This window comes from Mollisia scopiformis, assembly GCF_001500285.1.
Source record: "Mollisia scopiformis unplaced genomic scaffold LY89scaffold_3, whole genome shotgun sequence".
NCBI classification, from domain to species: domain Eukaryota; kingdom Fungi; phylum Ascomycota; class Leotiomycetes; order Helotiales; family Mollisiaceae; genus Mollisia; species Mollisia scopiformis.
In genome coordinates, this window is record NW_017263583.1 from 730,728 (window position 1) to 757,834 (window position 27,107).

The 27,107-nt window shown below is 48.9% G+C and overlaps 10 protein-coding genes across 10 annotated transcripts; 6 read left to right on the forward strand and 4 right to left on the reverse strand.

Annotated features, from left to right (window-relative positions):
* Positions 1–342: 342 nt before the first annotated feature.
* Positions 343–1,723, reverse strand: LY89DRAFT_680634 (phosphoglycerate mutase-like protein). Its single transcript, XM_018214114.1, has 4 exons — positions 1,587–1,723; positions 1,357–1,539; positions 912–1,070; positions 343–786 (listed from the first exon to the last, which is right to left on the reverse strand). The coding sequence occupies exons 1-4, from the start codon at positions 1,630–1,632 to the stop codon at positions 467–469; spliced, it is 708 nt and encodes a 235-aa protein (XP_018076849.1). The 5' UTR covers positions 1,633–1,723; the 3' UTR covers positions 343–466.
* Positions 1,724–1,811: 88 nt separating this feature from the next.
* On the forward strand, positions 1,812–3,251 carry LY89DRAFT_680637 (uncharacterized protein). Its single transcript, XM_018214115.1, has one exon. The coding sequence runs from the start codon at positions 1,850–1,852 to the stop codon at positions 3,032–3,034; it is 1,185 nt and encodes a 394-aa protein (XP_018076850.1). The 5' UTR covers positions 1,812–1,849; the 3' UTR covers positions 3,035–3,251.
* A 2,286-nt stretch (positions 3,252–5,537) lies between these two features.
* Positions 5,538–8,802, forward strand: LY89DRAFT_301115 (kinesin-domain-containing protein). The gene is made up of 2 exons (XM_018206573.1): positions 5,538–6,526; positions 6,577–8,802. Exons 1-2 carry the CDS (start codon positions 5,671–5,673, stop codon positions 8,709–8,711), a joined length of 2,991 nt encoding a protein of 996 aa, XP_018076851.1. The 5' UTR covers positions 5,538–5,670; the 3' UTR covers positions 8,712–8,802.
* Positions 8,803–9,751: 949 nt separating this feature from the next.
* On the reverse strand, positions 9,752–11,301 carry LY89DRAFT_714284 (uncharacterized protein; the record flags this gene model as incomplete). The annotated part of the gene is made up of 5 exons (XM_018218119.1): positions 9,752–10,029; positions 10,206–10,293; positions 10,443–10,714; positions 10,876–11,166; positions 11,244–11,301. 5 exons carry the CDS (start codon positions 11,299–11,301, stop codon positions 9,776–9,778), a joined length of 963 nt encoding a protein of 320 aa, XP_018076852.1. The 3' UTR covers positions 9,752–9,775.
* A 625-nt stretch (positions 11,302–11,926) lies between these two features.
* LY89DRAFT_664314 (uncharacterized protein) lies at positions 11,927–13,820 on the forward strand (the record flags this gene model as incomplete). The annotated part of the gene is made up of 2 exons (XM_018212758.1): positions 11,927–12,786; positions 12,839–13,820. The coding sequence occupies 2 exons, from the start codon at positions 11,927–11,929 to the stop codon at positions 13,818–13,820; spliced, it is 1,842 nt and encodes a 613-aa protein (XP_018076853.1).
* A 525-nt stretch (positions 13,821–14,345) lies between these two features.
* On the reverse strand, positions 14,346–18,244 carry LY89DRAFT_607135 (P-loop containing nucleoside triphosphate hydrolase protein). The gene is made up of 2 exons (XM_018210445.1): positions 14,434–18,244; positions 14,346–14,374 (listed from the first exon to the last, which is right to left on the reverse strand). The coding sequence occupies exon 1, from the start codon at positions 18,202–18,204 to the stop codon at positions 14,653–14,655; it is 3,552 nt and encodes a 1,183-aa protein (XP_018076854.1). The 5' UTR covers positions 18,205–18,244; the 3' UTR covers positions 14,346–14,374; positions 14,434–14,652.
* Positions 18,245–21,706: 3,462 nt separating this feature from the next.
* On the forward strand, positions 21,707–23,795 carry LY89DRAFT_680641 (WD40 repeat-like protein). The gene is made up of 3 exons (XM_018214116.1): positions 21,707–22,002; positions 22,053–23,262; positions 23,312–23,795. Exons 1-3 carry the CDS (start codon positions 21,764–21,766, stop codon positions 23,504–23,506), a joined length of 1,644 nt encoding a protein of 547 aa, XP_018076855.1. The 5' UTR covers positions 21,707–21,763; the 3' UTR covers positions 23,507–23,795.
* On the reverse strand, positions 23,732–24,617 carry LY89DRAFT_301135 (uncharacterized protein). Its single transcript, XM_018206574.1, has one exon. It carries the CDS (start codon positions 24,499–24,501, stop codon positions 23,956–23,958), a length of 546 nt encoding a protein of 181 aa, XP_018076856.1. The 5' UTR covers positions 24,502–24,617; the 3' UTR covers positions 23,732–23,955.
* LY89DRAFT_301161 (uncharacterized protein) lies at positions 24,617–25,455 on the forward strand. Its single transcript, XM_018206575.1, has one exon. The coding sequence runs from the start codon at positions 24,733–24,735 to the stop codon at positions 25,126–25,128; it is 396 nt and encodes a 131-aa protein (XP_018076857.1). The 5' UTR covers positions 24,617–24,732; the 3' UTR covers positions 25,129–25,455.
* LY89DRAFT_301176 (uncharacterized protein) lies at positions 25,456–26,946 on the forward strand. Its single transcript, XM_018206576.1, has one exon. The coding sequence runs from the start codon at positions 25,784–25,786 to the stop codon at positions 26,519–26,521; it is 738 nt and encodes a 245-aa protein (XP_018076858.1). The 5' UTR covers positions 25,456–25,783; the 3' UTR covers positions 26,522–26,946.
* Positions 26,947–27,107: the final 161 nt, after the last annotated feature.

The window sequence follows — 27,107 nt, forward strand, 5'->3', positions numbered from 1 at the left end:
ATTTTGTGCAACAAAAAGGAGTCCATTAGCCCTTCGGAGTTCCTCCGAGACGTTTGTTTCAAATCGAGGGCCTCAATTCTGGCTCGGCAAGCCCGTCTATACTTTCACCGATCTTTGTTTTCTCTTATTGCTACGATAATGTTCAGCTCTATGAGTTATATTCCTAGTATCCCTAGACTGTATCACTTTTAATGAACATCCACTTTTCCCATGAAACTGTTACCTAACCTAGTCTACCCGGTATCTGGACCAATTATCTAACGATTTTGCAAAGTTATCTCTCCAAAATTTCAGCTACAAAAGTACTCAAAGCGCGCAGAGTTGGCATATAGGATGAAATATTGACCATCTCTATGCATTCTTCATCTATCTTGTCCTTTAAGTCTAAAAAGCCTAGGGTGTGATCATACTCCTGTCACTTCACTCTCCCGGGTATCATTTCTCAATTCAAGACAAACACTTGCTCCTAACTTGGATTTTCGTTGACGCCCTCTTTCAACTCTGTCTCAACACGCTCAGGGTAATCGCCAAGCCCCATAGGCTTGATATCCTTCATACTCTTGCCTAAGCCTCCGCCCTTGGTTTCAGTCAACTCCCACTCCTTCAACTCGAGATCTTTTCCAAAGTCAAAGATCCTGTAGTCAGCATTCTCGAATAGCTTTCCATTCGTGATACCTACTCGCAAGAAACCAGAATGACTGACTACAGCGATGACCTTCTCTGGTCTCTCGCTCAACCATTTCTTTGCGGCAATGCCACGCTCAGTCAAGCCTTGTCGAGACCATTCTATGTCAATTTATCAGCAAGATATACAAAGCTTTCATAGTTGCTTCTGGATGTGATGATGCATCCCACTCGGGCACTCACTTCAGACGGACATCGCTATCATGTAGAGCCAAAAATAAACATACCATATAGTCCTTCTTTGGTAGGATATTCCGGATCGACAAGTGACCAGTCGAATTGTGGCCACTCTTTCTCCATGATAGGAATAGCAGTTCCGGTGTCACAAGGTTTTGCCGAGTTCTCCTGCCACTCTGCTCGAAGGATTACTGGGACACCACGTTTCACTGGAAGGATCAACAATATCAGCCCCAGTCTTCTCTGTGCGGGATACACTCTTGTAGCCCATAGCCTTGATACCCTTCCGTGTGTATTCATTGCACGATATCAGAAATTAGGGTAAATTTTCAAATGACGTCTCAAGATCCAACATTGATATCAGAATGCGGGGTAAAACGGAGCGTAAAGTAGTCCGCCGCAAGACAAAGGGCTCTCTCTTTCTTTTTGAAAGATCAACCAACCAATGCTGAGACAATTATACACAACAAACAACATCTTCAGAAACAAACTTACTCAACCATCCGAGTCCTTGCTGAGCCGTTTGTATAGTTCTCCTCATGGGACTGACAACGATGAGATCGATCTTCTGAGCCAGAGGAAGTTCGCTCTGTAAATGATTCGCCAAATCATCACATTGCTTGCCGAACCCGAGGTCGGTCAATGCTGGGTCATGAAGGTCGTAATGTTGAGAGACATCTGCGTTGGTCGTCAGTCGATGTATGACTCTGATGTTAAAAACTTACTATGTAACGCTTCTGCGTGACGGATAAGGATAACAGTTGGTGCCATAGTGATAGTATCAAGAACTAGTCTCTATAGCGAACGTCTTTTCTTTTTCTAAAAGGGTTCCTAGGCACAAACGGTGGATGGCGGTTGGCACCTGCAAGGCTGAAAGCTGAGACGTAGTGTGGCGCTAGGCTAGCGACATACCCGGCAAGGCTTCGGAGTCATCTCTAAAATACAACAACCTTCACTCTACTCCTTCACCAACATCTCGCCTGCCACAATGAGCTTCAGATTCACCGCGGCGCACTCTAGCCGCATCAAGAAATCAACGAAACCTCCGAACCTAAAACGAAACGCCTCATCTGGATCCCCATTCGCAGCTTTACCTCGGCGGAAACCTGTCCAAAGGTCAGCCTCGAAACCAGAACCCACTGGCGAAGACGACGAGGATCTCTTTGCGGATCATTTAGACGATGTCGGACTTGTTAAGGCGCTAGCGACCGATTTGACTCTGCGAGATGTCTCGCAGGCTATCCTTTATATTCGGCGGAAGATGTATAGTACTATACCAGACCAGAGAGGGGGCATGAATTCGACGCGAATAGCAGAGGTTTTGAACTTTCATTCTTCATTACCGCCTATTGTTACGGTTTCCCACGTTCAAGCATTGTTGAATTCGCCTACTACGGTTGAGCGCGAGATCGCAGAGTTGATCAAGAAAGGAGCCATAAGGAAAATTGTGGTTGGTGGTAGGGGGAGTATGGGAGAGGCGCTGATAATGGTCAAAGACCTTGATGATATGGTTCATAATAGCAACCTTGAGCAGGCTTTAAAGGATAGGTTCTTGGAGATTTTACATGAACATCCTACAGCTCTGAAGATACCTCGGTCAATGCTTTCTGAACAGGATGCCAAAGCGGTCATGCATGCTGGCTTTTTGACTACTGCCACCCCAAATTATACTTCTACTGATGCCTTTTCCAAGCTAGGAGATGGCGCCAGAGGTACATTGACATCTCTTAACAGTATATCTAAAGCCGCTTCCGGCTCCTTAGCAGCCGTTGGTGGAGAGGGAGCCGTGCATGCAGCGGGAGGAAGTGGGGGAGGGGCGAAGCTTCCTGGTACGGGAGATTATTCAATAGCACTTCCTACAACAGGCCCCTTCCTCAAACTTCTGGCCAACGCTCGAGCACATCTCGTTACTCTCCTCTCCAAGTCCCGGTCCCGAGAAGCACCCGAGCAACTGCTGCGTCAGCGATGGGAGGGTAATGTCGAATCACTGGACGCAGCCAGCACTGCCAAGAGAAATAGAGGAGAATTTGCAGGCGTGCTCCCGGGACGAACGAGGAAGTGGAAACAGTTCTATGGTATCAGCTTTGAATTCATTCTAGAAGAATGTGTAGGAGCAGGACTTCTTGAAGTCTTTGATACCGGAAGTATTGGGAGAGGGGTCCGTGCAATATAACATCGATATAAAAAGAACAGTGGCTGGCAGAACGCGTTTCGATGATGCGGGGGTGAGACAATACCCGAAGGAAGTTTAAGATGAGACGATCGACGATATGACAAGGGAGCATGAGCAGGTGGATGGAAATGATGAACAATGAACGCAGGAAGGTGGTCCCGAATGAGAATTCGGAATGTTGGATACAATACCTCAATATAACAGCATGCATATAAATCAGATGTGATAGCAAGGAGTTTGTTCCACGTGCGATCTAGAAAGAAGCAGGCAAGAAGTGGTACGTTCCCAAGATCCAATCGATGCTCGGAAATTGGACATCGTACCTCTCATCTGGAACGAAAGGGGTGTTCTCCAGGCCAACATCCTTCTCTCGTGGCCGCCACAAGCCACTATCACAGAACAAATCTCGGGAACGAGCCACAAGGAACAATCCCTTGGATCACATCGCACCGTGTTGATGAAACTGCTTCTGGTTGATGAGCACATCCCCCGCGATCCCGGTGCCTCTGAGTGAAGAAGGAACAAGCTTCATTTGAATCGTGACTTCGTCTGATCGACCTGGCCAATGAGTCGCGCGAAGTCCGTGAGAGCGTTGCTTCCATCGTCCCGAGCCTCTCTAGCGTATCCTCAGGGTGAGGTCTGAGCCATTCATCGTCCAGGTCCTCGGGAATTTTCGATTTGCACCGGTTTGGTTCGTGGGAGCTGCCGTCATGTGTTGATGTCTTGTCGGCCCTATATGAGCATCAAATCTCAGGTAGCCTCACCTCGCTGTGTACGGACTGGACACGCACAGCAATTTCGTGTGCCCCAAAAGTTTACCTTCGACCAGCACGTCCATGCCAAGCAGAACTCGCACGTCGTTGACAAGGGGATTTGTGGGGGTGTGAATAAGGGGTCCGTTCTCTCTACATCCGGAGAGTGTAATTTCCTAGATAAAAGTTAGAGGGAAGACTTCGAGGGGGGTGTGTCCGCTTTAGGAAAGGGCCTCCTCCTTTTCTTGCTTCCTCACCTCACTGCCGTGTGCTTCGTGCAGCATGAGGACGTGACAGACGGTGCAGTGGCATCAATCAATCAATGAATGAATGACAATAGCCTCGCCCGCTGCCCGCAGTACAGTAGTGTCTCCCTCACTCCCTCATATGCACACAGATTACTCCCGGCGAGCCGTGAATCGTTATTATTACTCCACCGCACACTGGAGTCGAATGCAAGGTCCCTAAGCATACCCGCTCCCCGCTACCACCACTCGCCCTTATCTGAAGCTAGTTCGGCGCACACATGCAAGGTTAACCTTCAGGGGCTCCGTGCTCTGCAGACTGCAGCTCGCAGAACTTCCACTTCCACTTCCACGCGGTTTTTGCTTTTCCTCCTCGAACCTCTCAATCTCAACACGGCCGCAGTCGCGATAATTCCACTCTTTGCAGATTCTTCGTCGTCTTCTTTCCACCTGTCGCATCGAGAACTGCTCACTTGAGCTCGACCATCGTTTGGGTGCCACCGCGAAGCACGTAATCCCTCCTCCACTCTCGAGTTGACCGCTTGTGATACTGTACCGTCCTGCAGCTCGTCACCGCATACATTCTCGACGTCGAAGACCTATATCACATCTACTATCGCCCTCACCCGCAGCCCGTTTCCGCAGAACACATAGAACGAAGCTATAAACATAGGCGGAAAACCTCCACAGGATCGAAACGAAGATCGAAACGGCCGAGTTCTGGAAACCCACTCCCCATCGAAACCCCGAATCTCCAGGTTATACCTCGACATATTGGAACAAGAAGGGTCTCACAAGAATCCTCCAAGGCCACGATCGCATGATCCCTTAATTGGTTTCCTTTTGCTGCTACACAACAAAGCTCGACCCCCAAAGCTAAAAGTTCAGCGCAATTGAATCCCGGCCGGCGAGCTTGCCGTGCATTGAATCCAGATCAACTATAACAACCATCCCTACCAACACCGAACTGTCAACCTCTGCCGCTCAACGGTATTCGGCAACTTCCTGCTACGTCTCTGCAACCAAAGTAATACTGCAAAGTCCCAGAACTACGGTACACTGGACACTTGCAGATTCCGAAGAATCTCTATGATACGAATCCAACTGGGCACGAGAGCAATTTTTGAACACATTTCGCCGTTTACGAGAACTCTGTGTTCAACTATTCTTCGTAAGTACTGTAACGATCCTATTAGCGACCACCACCATCTTTTGTTTCAAGCCGATCTTTGTGATTTACCGACATCTGACGACTCGTCTCCTTCGAAACTGATTCATGCGAAGATCGTGATAGTGATTTTGAGATGCAAGCGCACTGACTATTGGTTAGGTTCAAACAGTCGGTTTTTTGCTCAGGCATAGCACAGTGCATGATATAACGTTTCAGACTTGGTTCTGTACAGTTTCCCCACTCGGTCTTTTATGAGCTTGATTGGACGACCTAGTGCCCGGCTCAACACTGTCGTTACGTTCAGTGCCGAGAAGGAGAGCCAAGAATATTAAGCATCTCAAACTCCAAGCCCCAAGTTTCATGGACGCCTAGGTCCCCAAGCTCGGTAGACCACTCAAGGACGGCTTCTGTATATCTTCTTTCGGTCAACCTTGTGACTGATCCAGTAACTTCAGAAATTTAACCGCAATGGCAGCTGCTCTTCCGCGCCCGTCGAGGCCGTCCTACGGACCTCCAAACACCGCTCTGCCAGCACTACCAACTACGAAGACCAGGAAGAGTACAGGCAACATTCCAAGTGGTTCCGAGGCAGGAACAGCTCTGCATCCTCTTCCCAACTTGCCAAAAAGTGGCCTTCGTGCTCCTTCCGCATCACATCTTGCGCTCCCAACAACACCCGGTGGAAGCTCAACGCTACCAAAGTCAAAAGCCACTCCAGGGGTGAATAGCGCCGGCAAGACGATAAGGAAGACTATTAGCATCAATGCATTTCCACAACCTCCGAGAGGCATAAGAACTACAAGTCTGCCTCCAAGTCCGCTCTCTGGTGGTGCTGCTCCGGGCAGTAGCCTACCGAGCAGGAGAGAATCTACAGATACCAGCCCGGCTGGAAGTAGTAAACCTCGGAAACGCAAGACCGGCAGCAGTCCCAAGACTCAAAGTTATGCTGCTGGTGTTACGCCAAGCTTACTGAACGGCAGTGGTGATAGCAGGTCAATATCTAGCGGACCAGGAGCTCGAGGATCTGATGGGCTGTTGAGCCTTCCATCTCCTCCACAAAGTCGCAGCTCTTCTGCCCAAGACTCCTATTCGACATCGGCAACCACATTTGACGATACTGGAGATGGCCCACGCGGGCGAGATGCTTCTGATTCGACCAATGACAATAGCAAATTGACCGAAGGGAAGGGCAATGTCATTGTCAGCGTTCGAGTCAGACCCGATGCTGCAGAAGGCAAGAAAACCGAGAATGGAGAATGGATGGTAGATGGGAGGAGATCGCTGGTGGCATATCGAGGAAAGGAAGGAGGGGACTACTATTATGGTACGTGCTCAAAAAGATCCTTTCTTGACTTATGGCTAATTGGTATGCAGATAATGTCTTTGCAACTCACGATAATAATGCGAAAGTCTACGATGCGTCTGCAAAACGGCTAGTCCGACGAGTAATGGAAGGATATCACGGGACAGTCTTTGCATATGGAATGACTGGAACTGGAAAGACCTTTTCGATGCAAGGAACAGCGACTTCACCAGGTGTGATTCCTCTCGCAATCACCGACATATTCTCTTACATTCGCGAAACGCCATCACGAGAGTTTCTCCTGCGGGTCAGTTACCTGGAAATCTACAACGAGAAGATTCATGATCTTTTAAGTGCACCACCTGCCGGTACTGGTCCAGGCGTTCCGCAACAGGAAGAAATCAAGCTTCGAGAAGACAGTAAGAGAGGCGTGTACGCCAGTCCATTGAAGGAGGAGATCGTGCAGAGTCCCACACAACTTCTCAGAGTTATTGCTCGAGGTGACCATGCAAGACGAACATCCAGCACACAATTCAATGCTAGAAGTTCGCGAAGTCATGCTGTTGTACAAATCGTGGTTGAGAGTAGAGAAAGAATTCCTGGCAGTGGAGCCATGAGCGAGAACAAGCGTTCAGGCCTGCTTCCGGGTGGTGTTCGCGTCTCAACTCTAAGCTTGATCGACTTGGCTGGATCCGAAAGAGCTGCCGAGACCAAGGAACGAAGGACAGAAGGTTCTCATATCAACAAGAGTTTACTGACTCTTGGCACCGTCATTGCACGATTATCCGGAGACAAAGACAAGGATGGGAAGCCAACCGACAAAGATGGAAAGCATCTTCCTTACAGAGATAGCAAGCTCACCAGACTTCTCCAAGGTGCATTATCTGGTGACTCACTCGTCAGTATCCTTTGCACGATTCAAATCGGCTCAGCAGGGAGTACGGCAGCCGCAAATACTCACACTGGAGAGACCATAAACACGCTGAAATTTGCATCGAGGGCAAAGAACAACATCGTCAGTCACGCTAAGAAGGCCGAAGAAGCTCTAGGAGCTGGTGGAGACGGTGGTGCGAGAGTGCTTCTTGAGCGATACCGAATGGAGATCTTAGAGCTGCGAAGCCAACTTGACGGTCAGGCCAAAGCCAAGAGTGAAGACGATGAGAGAGAAAGAGAAAAGGAAGCAGAACAACGTCATGAAGAGCAAATGCTAGAAATGCAATTAGCACGCACAGCGTTGAAAGAGAGGATTGAGCATCTGAATCGCTTAATCTTGAGCTCGAAATCAACTGGAGTCAACGCCAGTGGATCCTATTCTTCTCTGGGTATGCATCCAAGACTGTCTGCCATGACATCCAACGGTCATCTCTCCCAAATGTCAGCTCGCTCTTCATTAGCTCAGTCTACGACTGGACGGAACTCGCTGGAACGAACATCTTCGATGAAATCAGTGTCCACAATTGGCCAACTGCCTAAGTCCCAAAGGTTGTCTGGAGAGCGATTGTCCAACGGATCGGTCGACGAGGAAGATTCTTTGGGCGAATTTGGTGATGGCACCGCTTCTCTGGCAGCCCAGAACCGAGCGCTTCAAGCCGATCTTGCAGACAAGACACGATATTGCCAGACTCTTGAGAAGCGTCTACTTCAAGCTCGACGGTCAAGCCATTCTCGTACATCCGTCGGATTCTCGAACAGCAAGAATGGCATCATGGTTGGTGAAGACCATGGTGTGGCTGCTTTGCTCAAGGAGAAGGATGCTGAGATTGCTGATCTGCGGGCGAGATTGGACGACAAAGACCGGATGCTGACAGCTTTGAGGAGTGCTGCTCGGTCGAGAGACACTGCAGACCGAGATCCGCGGACATCACAGATTCAGCTGTTGGACAATGGGCCACTAACACCAGCGTCTGCGAGAGCGTCACAGCTCTTGGATAATGGCCCTTTGTCTCCAATCCTATCTGCTGGTCCTGTTGGACTACTGTCGCCTAAGATTCGAAAGCGTACCAAGAGCGTAGATGAGATGAGCAAGATGCTTGACGAGATGATCCAGGATCGAGTCGAGAGTGGACAGTTGGTGAAGGGTGTTCGAGGCAGTGTTCGGATCGCCAGCGAGCGAAAACGAGATACTCTCGCCGAGGCCCTCACAACTCTCGAACCACTAAAGAATCCATTGGCCAGTGAAGCGCCAGCGATGGTGGCAGAAGTATAATGTTGACGAAGGGGAGGCTATCTGTACGATTTTTGGCGGCTGAACTGAGCGATCCATGGTTTTGATTAATATTTGAAAAGGCGTTCTGGGGGTTGGCGACACTTTTTTTCTTCGACCTTTGATTATTGTTCTCTTCCCTTATACCCCATTTTGCAGTCCGTCGTTACCATACCATACCCTGTCATAGGTTAGGACTCGTCATATTGTTTCTTGGCTGATCCTTTTTGTTTGTATCTGCGTTTGCAGCGGAGAGAGAGAGAGAGAGAGAGAATAAGATGAGAAAGAGAGATGACGAGGGGCTCGCTGCCTGATGTAATATATGATAAGAGAGAGAGGGAAAGAAAGACGGCATGCGAAAGTGATTGCTATTGCTAGTATTATTGAATATGGAGGGAACGCAGGCGTTTGTGCGGTCTCGGGATGGGACGGATGGGAATGATGGGAATGATGAACTTTGGGATGGGATGAGATGGGAACGCCTGGTTAGTGTGAATAAAGTAAAGTGGATGATAGTATTTAAGTATGGATGGAATGAAGATAAGCCTTTAATGAGCAAATTCTAGTACAGTAGCCACTTCTTGGGTTTATGAGTGATGTGCCTGCCTGTTTTCGTGGAGCGCATATTCGCATTGGGGGGCAAAGAGTGGATGGATCATGTTTTGTTTGGTGGTGTGGAGAGTGGTTTATGCTCGGAGGTGATCACGCAAGATGAGGTGGAAGGGAATTGGGTTTGCATGACTTTGTGGATTTGTGGATCCGGCGGGATATCTGATTGTGCTCTCCCATCTCCGGCCCATCTTTGGGTCCTGGGGTGAGGCTGAGGTGAAGATGTTCAAGATACGAGCAAGCATGCATGTATGCATGTGAGTAAGTACAGCAGACAAGAAACAGGATTCTACATTTTCGTGAAGCACAACCGCTGGTGTGAGGAAAGAGTAACCTTACGCAGCAGAGATGTACGGATGTCCGCAAGTAACGAGGTAGTAGTTGTTTGGAATCATTGCAGTAGTTAAAGTTTATTTCCTCCCTTCTCGCCGGTCATAAATTTACAAGTGATCTCCCCATCACCCGAAAGATGTTGGAGCAGTCGAGATACTCGAAAACACAACCAACACACGCACGTAATTTCTATACTTGGGACGTCGTACAACGTCGTACACAATGTGAAGATGGCTGACAAGCACGTAGCCGCGTACGACGAGGAGGAACCGAGGGGCCGGATGGGATGGTTGGATTTTTTTTTTCGTGTCGTACAGGGCGGGTTCGTGCGTGTCCGTGGTGGTGGGAATGACGGGAATGATGCGTCGAGTATACTCGTCTGTACGACAGTACTAGCCGAGTAGTCCTTACTTCATAGCTGAGCAGTCAATCGTCGTTTGTAAATAATGAAAGTCGTTGCCTATAAACTAGCCATCGTCGTTTGGTACTTTAAATGAGAGTCGTCGATATAAACTTATTCATCGTGAGACGGTGACAGCTCTCTAGACTACTTACTGTACCAAAATCTGGAGAGGACGGGACCACGATTGATCCAGCGGACGGAGAGACAGGGGGATCGGCTACTTATCAGACGGACAGGACCCTGAATGTTGTACAGTATTGTGTTGTCTGTATGGGACGATACAAGCCTTTCGATGATGGCGTTGGTGTCCGGTCCGTAACATGGGCGGTTTGAAGCTATCACGCTTTCGATGTCTTCATGATGTCTCTCTCATGGAGAACGCCACTCACATGGGATGTGCACGATGGGGGAGCCGATTGGTGGGTGATGGGGGTCGCGGGCTGTTTCAAAAGGCTCAGGGATGCAGAGATTTTCTTGGACGTTGCATGGAAGATCACCACCGCAGTTCGTTCGGCTGCGGGAAAATTGAGATTTCGCGGTGAGGAGGAATTGAGCGCAAACGCAGACAGGATGCCAAGAGTGAGTGAGTGAGTGAAGATCAACGTTGGGACTTGGGACTCGATGATGGAAAAGCCTTCAGAGATAAGGTCTGCGTTTGCAGCTGGGGAAAGTGTGGTGAGGCGTGGTGTCCACGTATTACAGTATTATCTGGGTGGACAACTCTGGGATCTCGGATCTGTGGCTTTTGAGTTTCAGGATTGTCCGTATGCAGGCAGAGAGGACATTCAACCCCCACCACACTCTTCACACTTCACCCTGCACCCTTTCCCTTTTTCACCCTTCTTCTGCAGCTGCTCGAGATGGATTGGATCGTCCCATGATTTGCCACTCCACTCCACTCCACTCCCTCCCTTCTCTTCTTCCAATCCTTTTCTCTTGCGTTCATTCCCGCCAAACGGGACCTTCCATTTCCACTCTCGGCCTGCAGTCTGCAGTCTGCATGGCTGACCATTGAGCCGGCTCCTTCTTGCGCTTCTCCAGTCCGAAAGCGTTTGGCAATCCTCTTCTCTTTTTCCTCTTTCTGTCTGCCGGGGTCAAGGGTCCCCTCGTTTCCTTGTCAAAGTCAGTTCGTCAACTCTCCACACCTTCTCCACCTCCTCCACCTCTCTGGTGTGTCTTCCTCTGCTTACCCGCGCACAGAGTCCGGGAGTGAGGTGTATCATCTCTGTTTCTGCTTCCCTCACCCATACCTGTTCTTCGATGATCTGATAATCTGTCTTGCTGGCCGCCCCATCTTTTCCATCACCTTGCAACTCAGATTTCCAGCTTTCATCGCCGCCGTCCGCCAATCCTCGGACGACAAACGCTCTCTCACGAGACTATTGGTCTTGTGTTTGTTGGCCTTCACGTTGCATGTAGATCGTGCTGACTTGTCGAGTTACCTTCTACTTTCTGCTTCTCCGGACCAGCAATCCCTTCGAAACCTCATGCCGCGGTCCCATCTACTCTATCTGATTTGATCTTCAATTACCTTTTGGTTCGCTTCGAAAGCTTAAGTACCTTGGATTGTTCTTTCTCCACAATCCGGATTGGGCCGCCAAGAAATCCTATCTTACGACGTCTTTAATCTGTTCCTGACGTCTCCCTCCGGACCTGCGTGTGCTCTCTCCATTCTTTCTTGGGAGAAGCATACAAAACCCTTCGAATAGTCGTCTACGTTCTTCGGATCGAGTTTCGATGTCTTGATGTCACCTTCTCGATCTCCAACCCACCAGTGCAGGCACGCTATTGCACTTCCGTAGACCACGTTGGTCTCCGTTTTTTTGATACGCACCATTCCATTCTTTCTGGCTGCGCCAATTTTTTTTTCTCAATGCCACCTCATCTCGATCTTGCAAAGACATACACACACGCAGACATGATTCTGTCATCACGGAAATCGCCTAGGATTAGTTTGAGACCTGCGCCCTTTACGCCTCTGGATAAAGGTCCTCTGTCTTCAACTTCTTCGAGGTTCAATTTTAATCATTTGATTGTTTCTCCTCCGCCTTCTCCTGGTCTGCCAGCGTTAGTACCTAGACATGGGAAGCCTGTACCGAAACATACGCCACGGAGATGCCTCAGAGCCGCAATATGGTTGGCGGGGGTAGTGGTGATAATATACTATGGCTTCTCGAGGTTAACCTTAGATCATGGGGTGAAACCCGTGGGATGGGCAACACATTCTGGAGATCAGTATGAGATGGTTGGAGAGTCGGAGTTGCCTGACTTTCCAACGCCAGTGGTGGTCACAGATGGTCGTGGAAGAGCCAAGTGGACCGTTTCAATACCTCCGGATCACGAATTCCCTCTGGAGCCGAAGCAATATGCAGAGATATGTACACAAAATATGGAGGTTTCGAATCATGTTGCGGATTTGCACGCTCATATTCATCACCAGCATGCTGCTCATTACGACTATTACCATGTGGACCCCCACTTCATGGATGTGGCTGAAGCTGAGGCTCATGGACTTTTACCTGGACCGAAGGCGAAGACTAGTATGAAGGAGGATGGATCACTGATTGGGGAGAATAAAGATGGGTTGATTGAATCTGCTGTCTGTGAAAAGACTATGACTTTCCTGTTGGAGACCCATGATGCGGGGTTGGGCAAGATGTTAATGATGATGTGGACTGCGTACGGCTTGGCAAAAAAGGAGGGGAGAGACTTCTTTATTGATGACTCGAGATGGTAAGCATATTTGTTACCATTCTCGGAATTTTGTACTAACTATTTATTACAGGGTCTATGGAAAGTATACCAACTTCTTCAGGCCACCTCCAATCCCAACATGCAGACCCCCACCACGACACGAGATGTTACCTTGCCCACATCATGCTCGCCATCTCATCGTCTCAGCCGTCACCGCTGCCTCTACCTTTGGAGGAGCATTCAACGAAGCATTCGAAGACCCCCGAAAAATGGAAGTCTATCGCCAAAAACCCATCTTCGACCTCGCTCGCCAAGGATACAACGCCCTCTTCCGCCTCAACGAAGCCGACCAAAAGTATGTCGATGAACGCTCCGACGAACTCCTCAACAAGACCTTCGGTCCTCCTCCACAAGAAGACCAGAAAGGCATCATAATCGGCATCCACGTCCGTCACGGCGATCGCCACCCCTACGAGTTCCAGTACCGAGACAGCTACATGCCACTGGACCGCTACGCCGAGAAAGCCCAAGAACTCCTCCACAAAGCATTCAACGACTCAGGCGAAGAGAACGACATGGCACTCGCACGCAGCCTCATGGTCGTAGCATCCGACGATCCGGAAGTCTACGAATCCGAAGAATTCTCCCGCTCCCCCAGAGCACAGGAACAGATCCGCCTCGCCTCAAACAAAGTCCTGACCTCGACCCCACCCCCGTCGGGCGTGGCAGCCATCCGCAAATTCGTCGAGGAATCGGTTGGCTGGGAAGGCGGCTTCTTCGCCGGCATGTTCTGGAGTCTGGGGAAACCGACCTCGGTACCAGCCACGGCGGTCGAAGCCCCGGACACGAAACTCCCGCCGACGGAAGAGGCGCTCCGGTTGAGGGAGTTGGTGGGGAGGGCGTACCTGATGGATCTAGCGGTGCTGGGACGGGCGAGCGATCGCATCGTGTGTACGGTTAGTAGTATGGGGTGTAAAGTGCTGGCTGTGATGATGGGGTGGGAGAGTGCGGTTGTTGACGGGAGGTGGGTGAATATCGATGGGGATTTTGAGTGGAGGGGTGTTAGTTGGTGATCATTCGTTTGATGAATTCTTTTTTTTTTTTACCTGTCTTGTTGCATCAGCGTGGTGGGTAGGAGGCGTTTGGGCTTGGGCTTGTTGGGTTGTTGAGTTGTTGGGTTGTTCATACAAAATAGTCATCGGGCCGATGCTGAATGAGTACATATATATACATATCTTTCCAGAGGATTGATTAGATGGATAGAATCAGAAGAAATATTCAGAATGGGCTTTCTTGCTTGATGGATGAATGCGATTTTGAGTGGTGACTTTGTATACAGGGAGTTACGAAATGAGGCCTTCAGACGCTGCACGTCAAGGCTTGATCCTAATTTCAGATATGCTATGTAAATCTCAGCTCTAAAACTCCTATCTAAATCATGATAAATTCTTTACCAAATCCCGATACCCAACATCGCCTCAGCATCTAAAGCCAAAGACAAGAAAAGCTGTAGTTTTCTTCTGTGAAACTAACGAGTCTATAAACAATAGAGAGAGAGAGACAGGTCATTCTAAGCGTTTTTCTAGATTGGCTTCCAGAGTGTAGTAGCCACGACGCACCAAGTTATCTATTGAAAGTCAGACACTGTAAATAGACATTGTCGTTCTGGGAAGGGAGTGTACAAACACAACATATCACCAAACAAGAAACGGACACTGGATGCTCTCTCGCTCAAGTAGTAGCAGACGAAAGACTTCCATTTGAGCAAAGCTCCAAAGTAACCACCCACCCTTAATTTGCAACCAAATACACAGCCATCGACTCCAAACCCGTCTTTTCGACCAGAACTCCCAGGCAATGTTGTAACAATCAAAATTTTTGTACTTTATAGCATACATACATATCTCACTCGTCGCTATCCGATTCCACAACCCTCTGCCTCTTGCTCTTGCCCCTTGACACAGGTCTTACATCATCCTCTTCATCCTCCTCCTCCTCCTCATCCTCATCTTCATCCGAAACGACCTCAACGACAGACTTCGCAGTCGCTGGCGGACGTCCCGTCAACTGCGAAAGATCCGGCAACTCCTCGTCCTCGTCAAATGTATCTTGCGTAGCCTCAAAACGTTTTCTATTCGCTTTCGGCGTAGCATCAGTTGTAGGCGGCGTAGTCGAAGATCTCGGCATAGCACGTTTCTCCATTCTACTGCTACTTTGCTCCTCCTCGTCCTCGATGACGAAATCTTTGAGACTGCCCCAGTTGTCCGAAGCAGTGTCTTGGGAAGGAAGTTCGCTGTGGAGAAGATCGTCACCTTCGCCTTCACTGTCATTGTCTGACATGGCAGCTGCTAATGCTCGACCTTGTGAGTAGCCTCCTTGGGGAAAGCCAATATCTTCACCTTCGCCCTCGCTTTCCATATCAGAAAGGACCAGGGACTGCCTTTTCGGTAGCTTTGGCTTTGGTTTTGCAGATTGTTTGGTTTTAGTCTTGCGTGCAGGTTTCATAACAACCATGTCTTCGTCTTCGAATATTTTTGGCACATCCCAGTCAGGCGTTGGCTCTTTGTTGCCATAGGGCTTCAAGTAACGTTCGCTCTCATCTTGAGAGTCTGCAAGCGTACTGAATAGTGTGACACATCTCCTTGTGTATTGACCGTGAGGAACTTTGACAGTCGCTGCAAGCAATCGCTGAGCAGCTGTCTGTGCAGTCATATCCGGCATGGCAACTTCTTGCAGGTCGTCGTCGGAGACAGTGAGATACTTCCGGTGAAGCTCTTTCTCTTCAGCCGGAGTCAAAAACACAGACTTCATTGCAGGAATAGGAGCCAACTGAGTCTTGGCGACTTTCTTTGGCTTGATACTGACATCTGAATCTTCGACCTTGATCCCATCTTCAGTCCATTTCGATGCCTTCTGGAAACCTGTCTGAACACCATCAGGCATGTGAAACTTCTTTGGTGGCCTTTTCTTGTTCTTTGCCACCCTCCGCTTCGGTTCGGGAAGTTCTTTACTCTGAGTGTTCTCAATCGGAATCTCGATGATCCGTTTGTCAACTACAGGTGTAATCTCTCTTGGAATGATCCTAACAGAGAGGTCGTGTCGGAAATTGAATCGCGTTCCATCACTGATCATCTTCTGCATCGACTCATAGTTGTCCTTGGCTTTTGCGAACGACTCTTCTTCCTTGCCTCTCATGAGAAGCAACACAATATTGCCAGCTCGTTTTCGACCCGTGCGTCCCATACGTTGTAACATTCGGATTGGTGAGCCGGAAGCATCATAACAGACAATGAGATCGACTTGGCCAATATCTAGACCTTCTTCGCCTATAGAAGTAGCGACGATGACGTTGAAAATGCCCTTCTTGAACTTGCTAATGGTTTCCTGTTGTTTGGCTTGATTCATGCCCTCAGAACGTTTTGAGTCTTGTTGACCAACGAAGACAGAAGCACGTATCATCGGCCCATGTCTATTCAAGACACGAGCAATATCCTCGGCACTATCTCTGAATTCCGAGAAAACGATGACTCTCGTACTCGACGGTGGAGCATCGTCGCCGAGTCTTCCCTCTCCTGCATCTAGAAAATGATTGAGAATAGTGTCACAAAGGTATGTGAGCTTAGGATGACCAACAAAATCATCTTTGCTTAACCATAATGCAATCGTATCCATCATCTTCTTGAAATCAGGATGATCTGTGATTTTTGACTTCCACTTTCCTGGTTTGTTTGCGTCCTCGACGCCTTGTCGAAAATCCTTGACAGCAGAATAAAATGGTCCAATTCCATGGTAGTTCAGCAACTTGATACTATGTGAAATGCTTGCTAAGATAGCGAATAGACCGAGTATCATGCCTTTGAGACCAGGGTTGGCTCTCTTGCCTGCATCAGATGCGAACCAAGCAGCTTTGGCCTTTATTAAGCCAAATGGAGTGAGATTCATCGGATCTTTGTTGTAATAAGCATTTTGGCCACACAGCTGATTCACAAGTGGTTGTAAAGCTTTTGCAAATAGCTCCTTGATCATGATAATCTCGTCTGAGGGATCAAGAACAATCTGATCAATATCTCGTCGGTGAACGTATTGCTGGATATCGATCGACTCTTCGGTTCGAATCTCCACTTTAGATATCTCTAGACCATCGATGACCTCCTGGACTGCTTCGACGTTAGCTCCAGGGGTAGCAGTCAAAGCGAGAATGCGAAAGCTCTTGTTGAATCGGCGTAAGAGTTCCACTACTTTAACGTAAGAATAATTGCCTGTAGCTCGATGTGCTTCATCTACCACAAGAAGCACAATCTTCTTCGGATCTGCGATGCCAGTCCTCAAATCATTGTCCAGGGTTTGAGGTGTCATGAAGAATACACGTTTGTCTTCCCATTCTTCCGCTCTCAATACCGGTGGCTGATCACCAGTAAGCATCGTAGTTTGAGATCTAGGTATCCCAACAATGTTGAAGCATGCATCAACTTGCTGAGCAACAAGAGGCTTGGTGGGAGCAATGAATACAATCTTAGCATCCTTAGTCCAACGAAAGTAGTTGTACATGATCGTGGCGGCGATAAATGTCTTACCCAGACCAGTGGGAAGTGCCACAAGAAGATTGTTGAAAAGCCCATGCTTGACGATACTATACTGATAGGCTCGAATGTCTCCAAGATTGGTGGGGTACACCCAAGTCTTCAATGCCTCGAGATCCAGAGCATGATGGGTTGGAGCCTCGGGAGGTTTATCAACAATGAAGTTGTGTACATTTTTGGCCTGAGATGGTGTTGGCTCTGCTGCTGCACGGCCACCGAAGAGAGTCGTCTGGCGAAGTCCTTGTTGAGGGGCAACGAGTCTTTGTCGGGGACGGGAATTATCCTGAGTCTGTCGAAGGGGAGACGAGCCAATGAATATCAGGTCTTCATCTGCTTCCTTGCTTTCTGGCGAGGAGAAAGCATCGGAAGGTAGGTCCACCAATTCTTCGTGTATCTGGATTTGTGATTGTGGTCGTGGCAGGGGATTGCTCACACGCCTTTCAAAAAAGGTATTTGCAGGAGGCGCAGGACGATCGACTCTTGCAGACGCAGCCCGTGGCGGAGGTGGTGGTTTTGGTGGCTCAGGTCTTGCTTTCTTATATATCGGTCCCCGAATTCTATAAGGACTAGAGTCCGGCAATGCCTCTGCTTGCGTAGCTCCCAGAGTTTTGGCTGCTGGTACATCCTTGTCTGCGATATGTATCTTGTATTTCCTCTTTTTTGCCCTCTCATTCTCCTCTTCTCCACTGCCTATATTGTCGCCTGTAGATTCTCGAGATCTGCGAGGGCGCGGGGTCGCGATTTCGTCGTCATCGCTTGCATAACTGATTCTTCGTCTTTTCGCTGGAGGAAGTTCGGGGAGAGTCTGTGAAGGCTGACTCAAAGCTTCGATGAAATCCTCGTCGGGAATATCGCCATATTCGTCATCCTCATCCATTGTTAAAACAAAGTCGCAGGTTTGATGCCCACGACTTTGTGAGGTCTTTGGAGGGTAAACGCGCCTCGGGAAGAACGCGTCGTCAAGAAGAACGATATCACGTGTGGCGCTGGAAAACAATCAATTCACTTTCAGAAGGAATGTTCGAGTCAATTTGAGGGAACAAGAGATACGCAAAGCGATTTTCATGTTACGAACAATGAGGAAGGAAAGAGCACTCAAGACGAGTTGTGACTCAGGTGTGTGACAACATGCTCCGATTATACAACGAAAAGTTATTATTATCTTCTCACTTTATTCAGATTCTATGTACTTCTAGTATCTATTGTACTGTGGAACAATATATCAGAATCCACGTCCCGCCCTTTTTACCACCGGCTTCCTCACTGCCCCATGAGATGCTACCTTCTTCACCACAGCCGAGACAGGCTTCTTCGTTGTTTTCAAGCTCTCATTCTCCAATCTCTTTTCTTCACGCAACTTGTCTTCGGCCATCTTGGCCTCAATTTCCATCTTCCTATTAAACTCGACCTCGGTGACCCGTTTCTCTCGTGCCGAGTATCCCTTTTCTTTGATCGAATAGAAGACGCCGCCAAGTTCCGCCAGCCAACGGGGATCAACGGACGTGACCGTGGACATATATTCCTTTGAGGTGAGGATGAGTTCGTGATAAACCACATAGTCTGGGAGATAACCCAGTCCATATAAAGCACTGGTTGGATGCAGTTGAACGGTCACGCTGGTCCTCAAATTGACATACTCCCCGATACCTTTGACCTTGGCTGCTTGGTGATAGTAACCTGAACAGATACACTTCCGGATCACATCCCAGTCGGTACCGCAGCTTATCATACTCATCTTCTGCATCTTCATGATATCCAATAACTGCTCTCTGATTTCCTTGGCGCGACGAAGGGACTTTGGGTGGAGAAAGTGTCGGGTACACCAGGCGTCGGAGTAATTATTCATTTTCCATTGCGAGTAGACGTGAAGATATGTTAAGTGATCAGACTCCGGAACAAAGAATTTCTCTCTGGCGGCATCGGACTCCTCTTGACGCTCCTTGGGTCTGTAGAAGACATTTGGAACCGAGAGCATCGACACAATAGTCAACATTTCCTCGCTACAGCCATAATCTTCTGAGGTGATCAGCAGCTTGGCTAGAGAGGGGTCCATGGGAAAGGCAGTCATTTTCCTTCCAATACCCGTCAAATCTCCAATGTTGTCAAGAGCACCCAATGCCCAGAGATCGAAAAGGGATGTTGTGATTGTATCTTGCGGCGGAGGATCCATGAAGTCAAAGTCTAAGAGATCTTTCACTCCCAGTGATTTAAGAAGTAGAACGGTGTTGCTAAGATTCGTACGTTGAATTTCTGGAATGGTTTGAATGTACATCTCATCCTTGAAAGCAGCTTCTGTGAATAGATGATATGCTTTTCCAGGTCCCGTCCGACCGGCTCGGCCAGCTCTTTGGGAAGCATTGGCTTGGGAGATTGGCGTTATCTGAAGTGTATCCATACCCATTCGAGGATTATACACTTTCAACTTCGAGTACCCTGCATCCACAACGTACATGATACCGTCAACAGTCAAACTGGTCTCGGCGATGTTGGTCGCCACAATGACTTTCCGAACGCCAGGAGCCGCTTTGTCGAAAATCTTCGCTTGGAGGTCCGCAGGCATTTGACTGTATATTGGTAAGATACTGAGTTTCGGAGGGTCATTCAGAGCATTGAGCCGTTCTTGAACTAGCTCACAAGTGACTTCGATGTCCTCTTGACCAGTCATGAAGACCAAAATGTCGCCAGCGCCTTGAGAGACATGGATTGCAAGAACTTGTTGGACTGCTTGATCGACGTAGTCCTCCACTGGTGATCGATGATACATAACATCGACAGGAAATGTACGGCCAGGAATGAAGAATTCTGGAGCACCGCCATAAAAGTCCGAGAATCGTTTGGAGTTCATCGTGGCAGATGTCACGATCAACTTGAGATCGCGTCGTCGTGCAAGGACCTTCTTGAACAGACCCATAAGCACATCGGTGTTCAACGCTCTCTCGTGAGCCTCGTCCATGATGACACAAGAATAACGATCGAGGTCGGGCTCGTTGAGAGATTCTCTCAACAAAACACCGTCAGTCATATACTTGATCGCAGTCTCTTTGCTTGTGCAATCTTCAAAACGAATCGCATAGCCCACAGTACCGCCCAGCTTGCATTCCATCTCTTCACTGACACGTTTGGCAACGCTCATTGCTGCCACTCTTCGAGGTTGTGTACAGCCTATCATCCCTACTCTGGCGTATCCATCCTCGTATAAGAACTGAGTAAGTTGTGTTGTCTTACCGGATCCGGTCTCGCCAACAACAATCACTACCTGATTGTCCCTAATAACTCTCAGGAGATCTTCTCGAACCGCAAATGCGGGTAGGTATTCTCTCTGTTCCTTCAAAGACTTGCTCTGACTGAAGTTACTTGCTCCTTCATTCTTTCTCATATGTTGCTGGAATTTGCTGCTGCCTTGGTGTTCTTCCTCTCCTGGTACAGGCGCGGCACTATCTCCTTCATCTTCCTTCACTCCTATGAGGTTACCAAGAGCCGTCCCCGCCATTTTCGTAGCTTCTTGAGCTTGTTTCGCCCTCTCCTTCTGTTGACGCTTCTCTTTCACCACCTTGCTCCCTTTGCGACTGAACACTGCCATATCGCTCTGATTGTCTCGGACAGCAGGCACCGGCTCAAGTTGCTTAGAAAAGACGGTCCTTCCATCCAAGAACGGAGGCTTCAGGTCATGAACCAGTAAATGGACTCGAGTTGCCTCTTCATCATCGTCGAAGTCATCCCCCATATCTCTGCGTTGCGCCACGCCCGAGGTAAGCATTCGATTCGTTTCCCAAGCGTCGACATCTTTCTGTTTTTGAGTAGCTCTCGCACTCATCCGTTTTCCGGTCTTCTTTTCCACTAATGCTGCATCTCGTTGTTGCTCCGCCCATGTATTGTCATAGTTCCCAAAAGGATTATGAGTCTCGTCCCCGAAAGTGTGGCCAGATTCATCTCCCGCATACCAGTCTCGGTCGAGCGCATTAGAATCCTCTTCATTGACGAACGGCTCCGGCCCATCGAACTCCTGCTGTCGAGGCGTAGAAGGATATCGTGACTGCGCTCGAGGTGTTGATGCACGCGAGCCATTTCCCATGCGGCTTTGGGATCTCGAAGCACTTGAAGCTGGAGCGCCATTCCGACTCGCAGAAGGTCGAGCAGGAATTATAAATCTGTCATCTGATCGCAATGGATTAAAATCCAGTTTCCGCCGCTTCGGACTTGCCTCTCTGTCGTCCCTGTCCATGTTGCCGGTGATTTCGTCGTGGTTTTCTTGATGTTCAAAACAATCCAGAAAATTAAGCTATCCCGCCCCTAAATTGAGCCTCACGCGCTAACGATAAGGCCCCCGCCTCGCTATGCCGATAAGCCTGTAAAAAATATTTATTTTTCTTGTGGGATACATTTTCAGAGACTGTTTATCCAGATTTTGTCCCGACCTACGGCCGCATACGAACAAGATGTCGATGATTACTGCTACGGCGTGGGTCCCTCGTGGATTTGCGGCCCCATTTCCTACCAAATACGAATTCGACGAGGACGAATTTCAGCGCATCGCAGAGCTCGCAAAACTTCAGCTTGACGATGCGAACGAGGACTTGGACGAAGCGCGCAAAGCTATTGTAGAAGGCAATGGCGCAGATGGGGTAATGAAAGATGAAGACGTCAAATCATCAGCGAAAGCTATGAAATCGGAAGCGTATGTAGCTCGAACTCATAAGATTCGCAACCCCGCTAAGTTGACCATAGAGATGAAGACGACGACCTCAAGGAATATGATCTGGACCACTACGACGAAGATGTCGCGAACGACAATGGAGGTGAGGGTGTAGGAATGGGCATGTTTGGCAATGTCAAGTCATTGGCATACCACGAGTCGAACGCAGATGATCCTTACATTACCATGCAAGAGAACGAGGAAGACGATGAGGATCGCGAGGAGCTTCAGATCTTAGCCACAGACAACATGCTCCTGGCAGCTAAGATCGAGGATGAGGTAGCACACTTGGAGATCTACGTTTACGAGGATGAGGCGGACAACCTTTATGTACATCACGATATCATGCTTCCAGCTATACCTTTGTGTGTGGAATGGCTAGACTTACCAGTCGGCAAGTCAACTGTAGACAAGGAGTCGAGGGCGAACTTCGTGGCGGTCGGTACTTTCGATCCAGATATTGAGATTTGGGACTTGGACACCATCGATTGCATGTATCCTAATGCTATCTTAGGCCAAGGCGGAGAGAACAGCGGCGCAGGAACAGAGGAACTCAAGAAGAAGAAAAAGAAGAAAAAGTCGAAGAAGGCTAACGACAATTACCATGTGGACTCGGTTCTATCTCTTGCTGCCAATAGACATCATCGAAATCTACTCGCATCAGCATCCGCAGACAAGACAGTCAAGTTATGGGATCTCAACACGACGAAATGTGCGAAATCTTATTCCTACCACACTGATAAAGTCTGTTCCCTGGCATGGCATCCGAAAGAGTCAACTATCCTGTTGAGCGGGAGTTATGACCGGACAGTTGTTGCAGCTGATATGAGAGCACCTGATGCAAAAGCCCCAACATGGGGAGTCGAGAGTGACGTGGAAACTGTCAAATGGGACCCTCATGACCCGAACTTCTTCTACATCTCGACAGAGAATGGTATCATCCACTACCACGATATTCGAAAAGCTCCGTCAAGTCCAGCAGCAAGCAAACCTGTCTGGATCTTGCAAGCACATGATGAATCTGTCTCGTCCTTCGACATCAACCCTATTATTCCAGGTTTCATGGTAACCGGTTCCACAGACAGACAAGTTAAGCTTTGGAACATACAGCCTTCCGGGCCTACTATGGTCGTTTCTAGAGACCTGGAAATTGGCAAAGTGTTCTCGACAACGTTTGCCCCAGATGAAGAAGTTGGTTTCAGACTTGCTGTAGCTGGAAGTAAAGGTCTCGTTCAAATATGGGTAAGAACTCCTCTTTAACACAGGGTATCCTTCTAACCGAGCATCAAAGGATACTTCCACCAATGCAGCAGTCAGACGAGCATTTGCCAGTAGAGTTGCTCCGGTAGAAGGAGAGATTAAGGAAAGACTGGTGGGTGTAGAAGACGATAGCAGTGAATCGGATGAAGAAGAAGGCGGGGCTGAAACCGGAGAAGGGGATGCAGATGCCGGGGAGAAGGGATGGGAGTCGATGGATGAGGATTAAACTCTCCTTGGAACGATCGGAGGCTCTAATCAACGACCCTTTTGGCATTTGATGCATCTAACCGAATCCGGAGGTCCTCACGAGAAGCAGCTTCGGAAGTCGAAACAAAGCTTCGGATCTGCTGGTGAGACTGCCCAGCGATCAAGTTGCGTAATTCTGATGGTAAGTTGCTGTCGCTCATATAGATATGGCGAAAAGGAATAAATATCCGAATTTGAGGATCATGAGCATTTGGGACATTCATGGTAGTTCGCATTGATTTCCCCACAAAAGGAACTGTATTCTGGTATGCTCCGTCGTCTGATTTTCAGCATTTTCATCGCCGCACAGACGAGAGAACGAGATGAACCTCAATGCAACAGCCTCAGAAGCAATGCATCTGAAATCTCACCGCATGAGGGTGTCCACAACCAGACGATCAGTAATAATGATCAAATATATTTGTGACATTACAACAGAAGGACTCGAGAAGATGTGCATCGCGAAGGTTGCCTGCATCCAGCCCCACGCCTAGCTTCAAGATCATGCTGCGGCGTAACGACTTGCTTTGCCTGCTGCGAGTGCAGACGAAAATAAAAGCAGAGCAAAAAAAGAGTCAGAGTATGACGGCGGCACAAGGGAAGTTCACAGGCCAACTTTAGCAGCGGTGGTGCTGAGATGTTGTACTCTGTTGGATGAGTGAGCCGATGCGAAGTTCGGCAGGATGAATTGAGTTGTTTCCCCTGAGCAGATGCGCGCGCCTTCGCTCTCGATGGACCTGTTTGCGAGCCATGGCTGTGATGATTGTCGTCCGAGCCTCCTTCGGTGCGTATATCTGAAACTGGAGAGTCGAAACATGCAGCCAATGGGGGATCTCTATCGCCGTGGTTCCTGGCCCCGTTTCGACTTTCTTCTCGAGCGCCAAAGCCACCAGGTGTCGTCCCATTTCGTACCTGGAAGAAACGAATCAACTTGGGGAAAAGGTTGAGCGCTGCGATCGACCATGATCGCACCATGCACGTAGCTTCGCCCGCGTCCCCTTTTTAGGTCCTCTTAGAGTGTTGAGGGTTGCGCAAACTTTCCAGGCGACGACAGACGTAGAGGCGGTCTCAGGCACAGCGACCCGTCAGATTGATTGGTTAATTGGCTGAAGGCAGGTGAAAGTTTCTGGATAATTGGGTCTCGGATGGCCCTTGCACGCCTGGTCAAGAATTCAATCCAACTCACACGCCAAAACCAATAGCAAAATGCTGCTGTTCAACGCGTGGAGGCAATTGATCCGCTGGCAAGGGTGGGGATGGACTCATGGAGAGCGAAAACTTCGGCGTGGCTCCAGTCTTACAGTAGCGACAGTCCAGATGCCCCTAGTCCGTGACCCTCGTCGGCCGCTTCTGTTCCTGGTCGCCCGGTCCAATCCCACGACCAGCATTCTTCCCTTCCCCTGCGCATTCATCCCCTGCTCCCCTGCTGGGCCAGCAAGCAAAGCACGCAGTCCAGTCCAACCCAACCCAAGCCAGGCCAAGCCAGATGCGGCCCCAAACGAAGGGAAGGGAAGGGGAGAAGAAGGGGAAGGATTCTTCGCCCTTCCGATTCTGAATATTATCTCTCCCATCGGCCCCTTCTTTCCTCAGCAGCATCAATAGCATCAGTATCGCCGGCGACGTTCCTTCCTTCTGAACCTGGTTGTTCGAGACTCCTTATCGACGCCTCACGCAGTATAAACACCACTCACTCCTTCACATCGCATCTTTCAAGACACGACGTACACACAATCGTCAACAAAAGCAACTTTCACAGCTTCCCCCCACCGATAGGACCGCGTCCCGATCAACAGACTCACTCACTCACTTGCCAACAACTCACACACTCTCTCTCTTCACCAAAGTCAGAACGTTACATTTACATTCCCACGTATATATTCACTCCCCATATCATTCGCATCGCCTTTTCCCCGCAATTTTTGGCTTCCACGCACGCTCAGGGCGCGACTTTTGATTGCAACGATACAGAGAAGGATCACTCTCCACCATCACCAGACACCACCGACGGCGTACATACACTCAAGCTCTGCAACCTTCCAAGCTAGGCATTCTCGGGGCGGCACTCACACGCCTGCAGCACATTCTCAGGTCATCTGCCAATCGACGCAATCCATTTGCTTCATCCGCTGCGAGGGCCCGGTAAAAACCGATATCCGTACCCTACCAATATTGTCAGACTACCAACGCGCCTCGTTGGTGGGAAGAAAGCAAAAGACGCCGAATATCCTTTTCGAGATCTTCCACTTATTCAGCAAAAATGTCGTTGTCAAGGGCTTTTACCACTCGACGTGCTAAGGCTGCTTCAGCTGAAGCTACTCCCGATATGCCGAAAAGGTCTATAACGGTCAGATCGGGCGGGACCATCAGACATAAGATCTCAGCGCCCATCGAACTCATCTCGACGACAAATATGCTCTCCTACAACGCCCCGGACATCTTTCCCAGCAGCTCCTCGTCGACTTCATCGCATTCTGGGGATGAATCCGACAGGTCTCCGTCGACTTTCTCATCACCTTTGACTTCACCAGATTCTTCGTCGATCGAGTCATCTTCACCTATTTCACCCGAGCCAAATCACCTATCATGCTACTTCGGGGCTCCGTCAAGGCAGAGTGCTTCGGATAGCGAGGCTCCTGTTGTACCGAAGAGGGCTGTATCTCATACCAAGAGTGCAAGCTTACAGAGATCTGCTTCAAGAATGTCGTCAAGGAAAACCAGCACTTCGACTGCTCGATCATCTATCAACATGTTCTCCGGCAACGTCGAGACCGTCGAGCATCACCCATTCGGCAATGAGCTTGCTCAAGTCTCGGAACTCGCTGAGGAATATGGAATTAGCAAGGAGAAGCTGGCTATCGTGGATGAGGAGGAACAAGAGTTAGTCTCGAGAGGACTATTCAAGTTCCGAGCCGAGGACTACATGAGCGAAATCCACGGTCTATTTATGAGTGCATTTGGCGACGCTCGACCTACGATGTCGTCAATGTGGATATAGTGTGGGACTGGTTCTCACAGGACTATTCACCGCCATAATTTTGACCCTTCTTCGATGTACATATTTACTTTCGGACATTTGTCCACCTTCTTACGCTCCTTTACGAAACACATTTTGAGAACGTTCTACGTACTGGCTTTACGGAAAAAGGGGGTGGGTTGGAGTTTCGGTTGGGTGGTTGATCATCCTAGTTTGAAGATGGGGATATATCTTGTCATTGGGAGTTACGGAGAGCTCCAACACACTCATTTGTTGTCAATCATGACATCTCACAATCTTTACAACCTGTTTCTTTTGCTGGACAGAATGATAGTTTTTGGAGATCCTGCTATGCAGGGTTGAAGCTAGACATTAGTTGTAAATTGAATCAAATTCCTAAGTACATACAATACATACCTCACAACCTCCTCTATCTGTGAATCGAATTCCAAAAAGGAAACCAATGTTTCTGATACACCTCGGCGCACCCCCTCCGTGTCTTTTAAACAGAATGCGGAGAAGTGGCATCCCTCACTCTCCGGTCCATGGTAACAATTATCGGATCTCCTCCTTCAGGCGCAAAGGTCGATCACCATCACGACTGCCG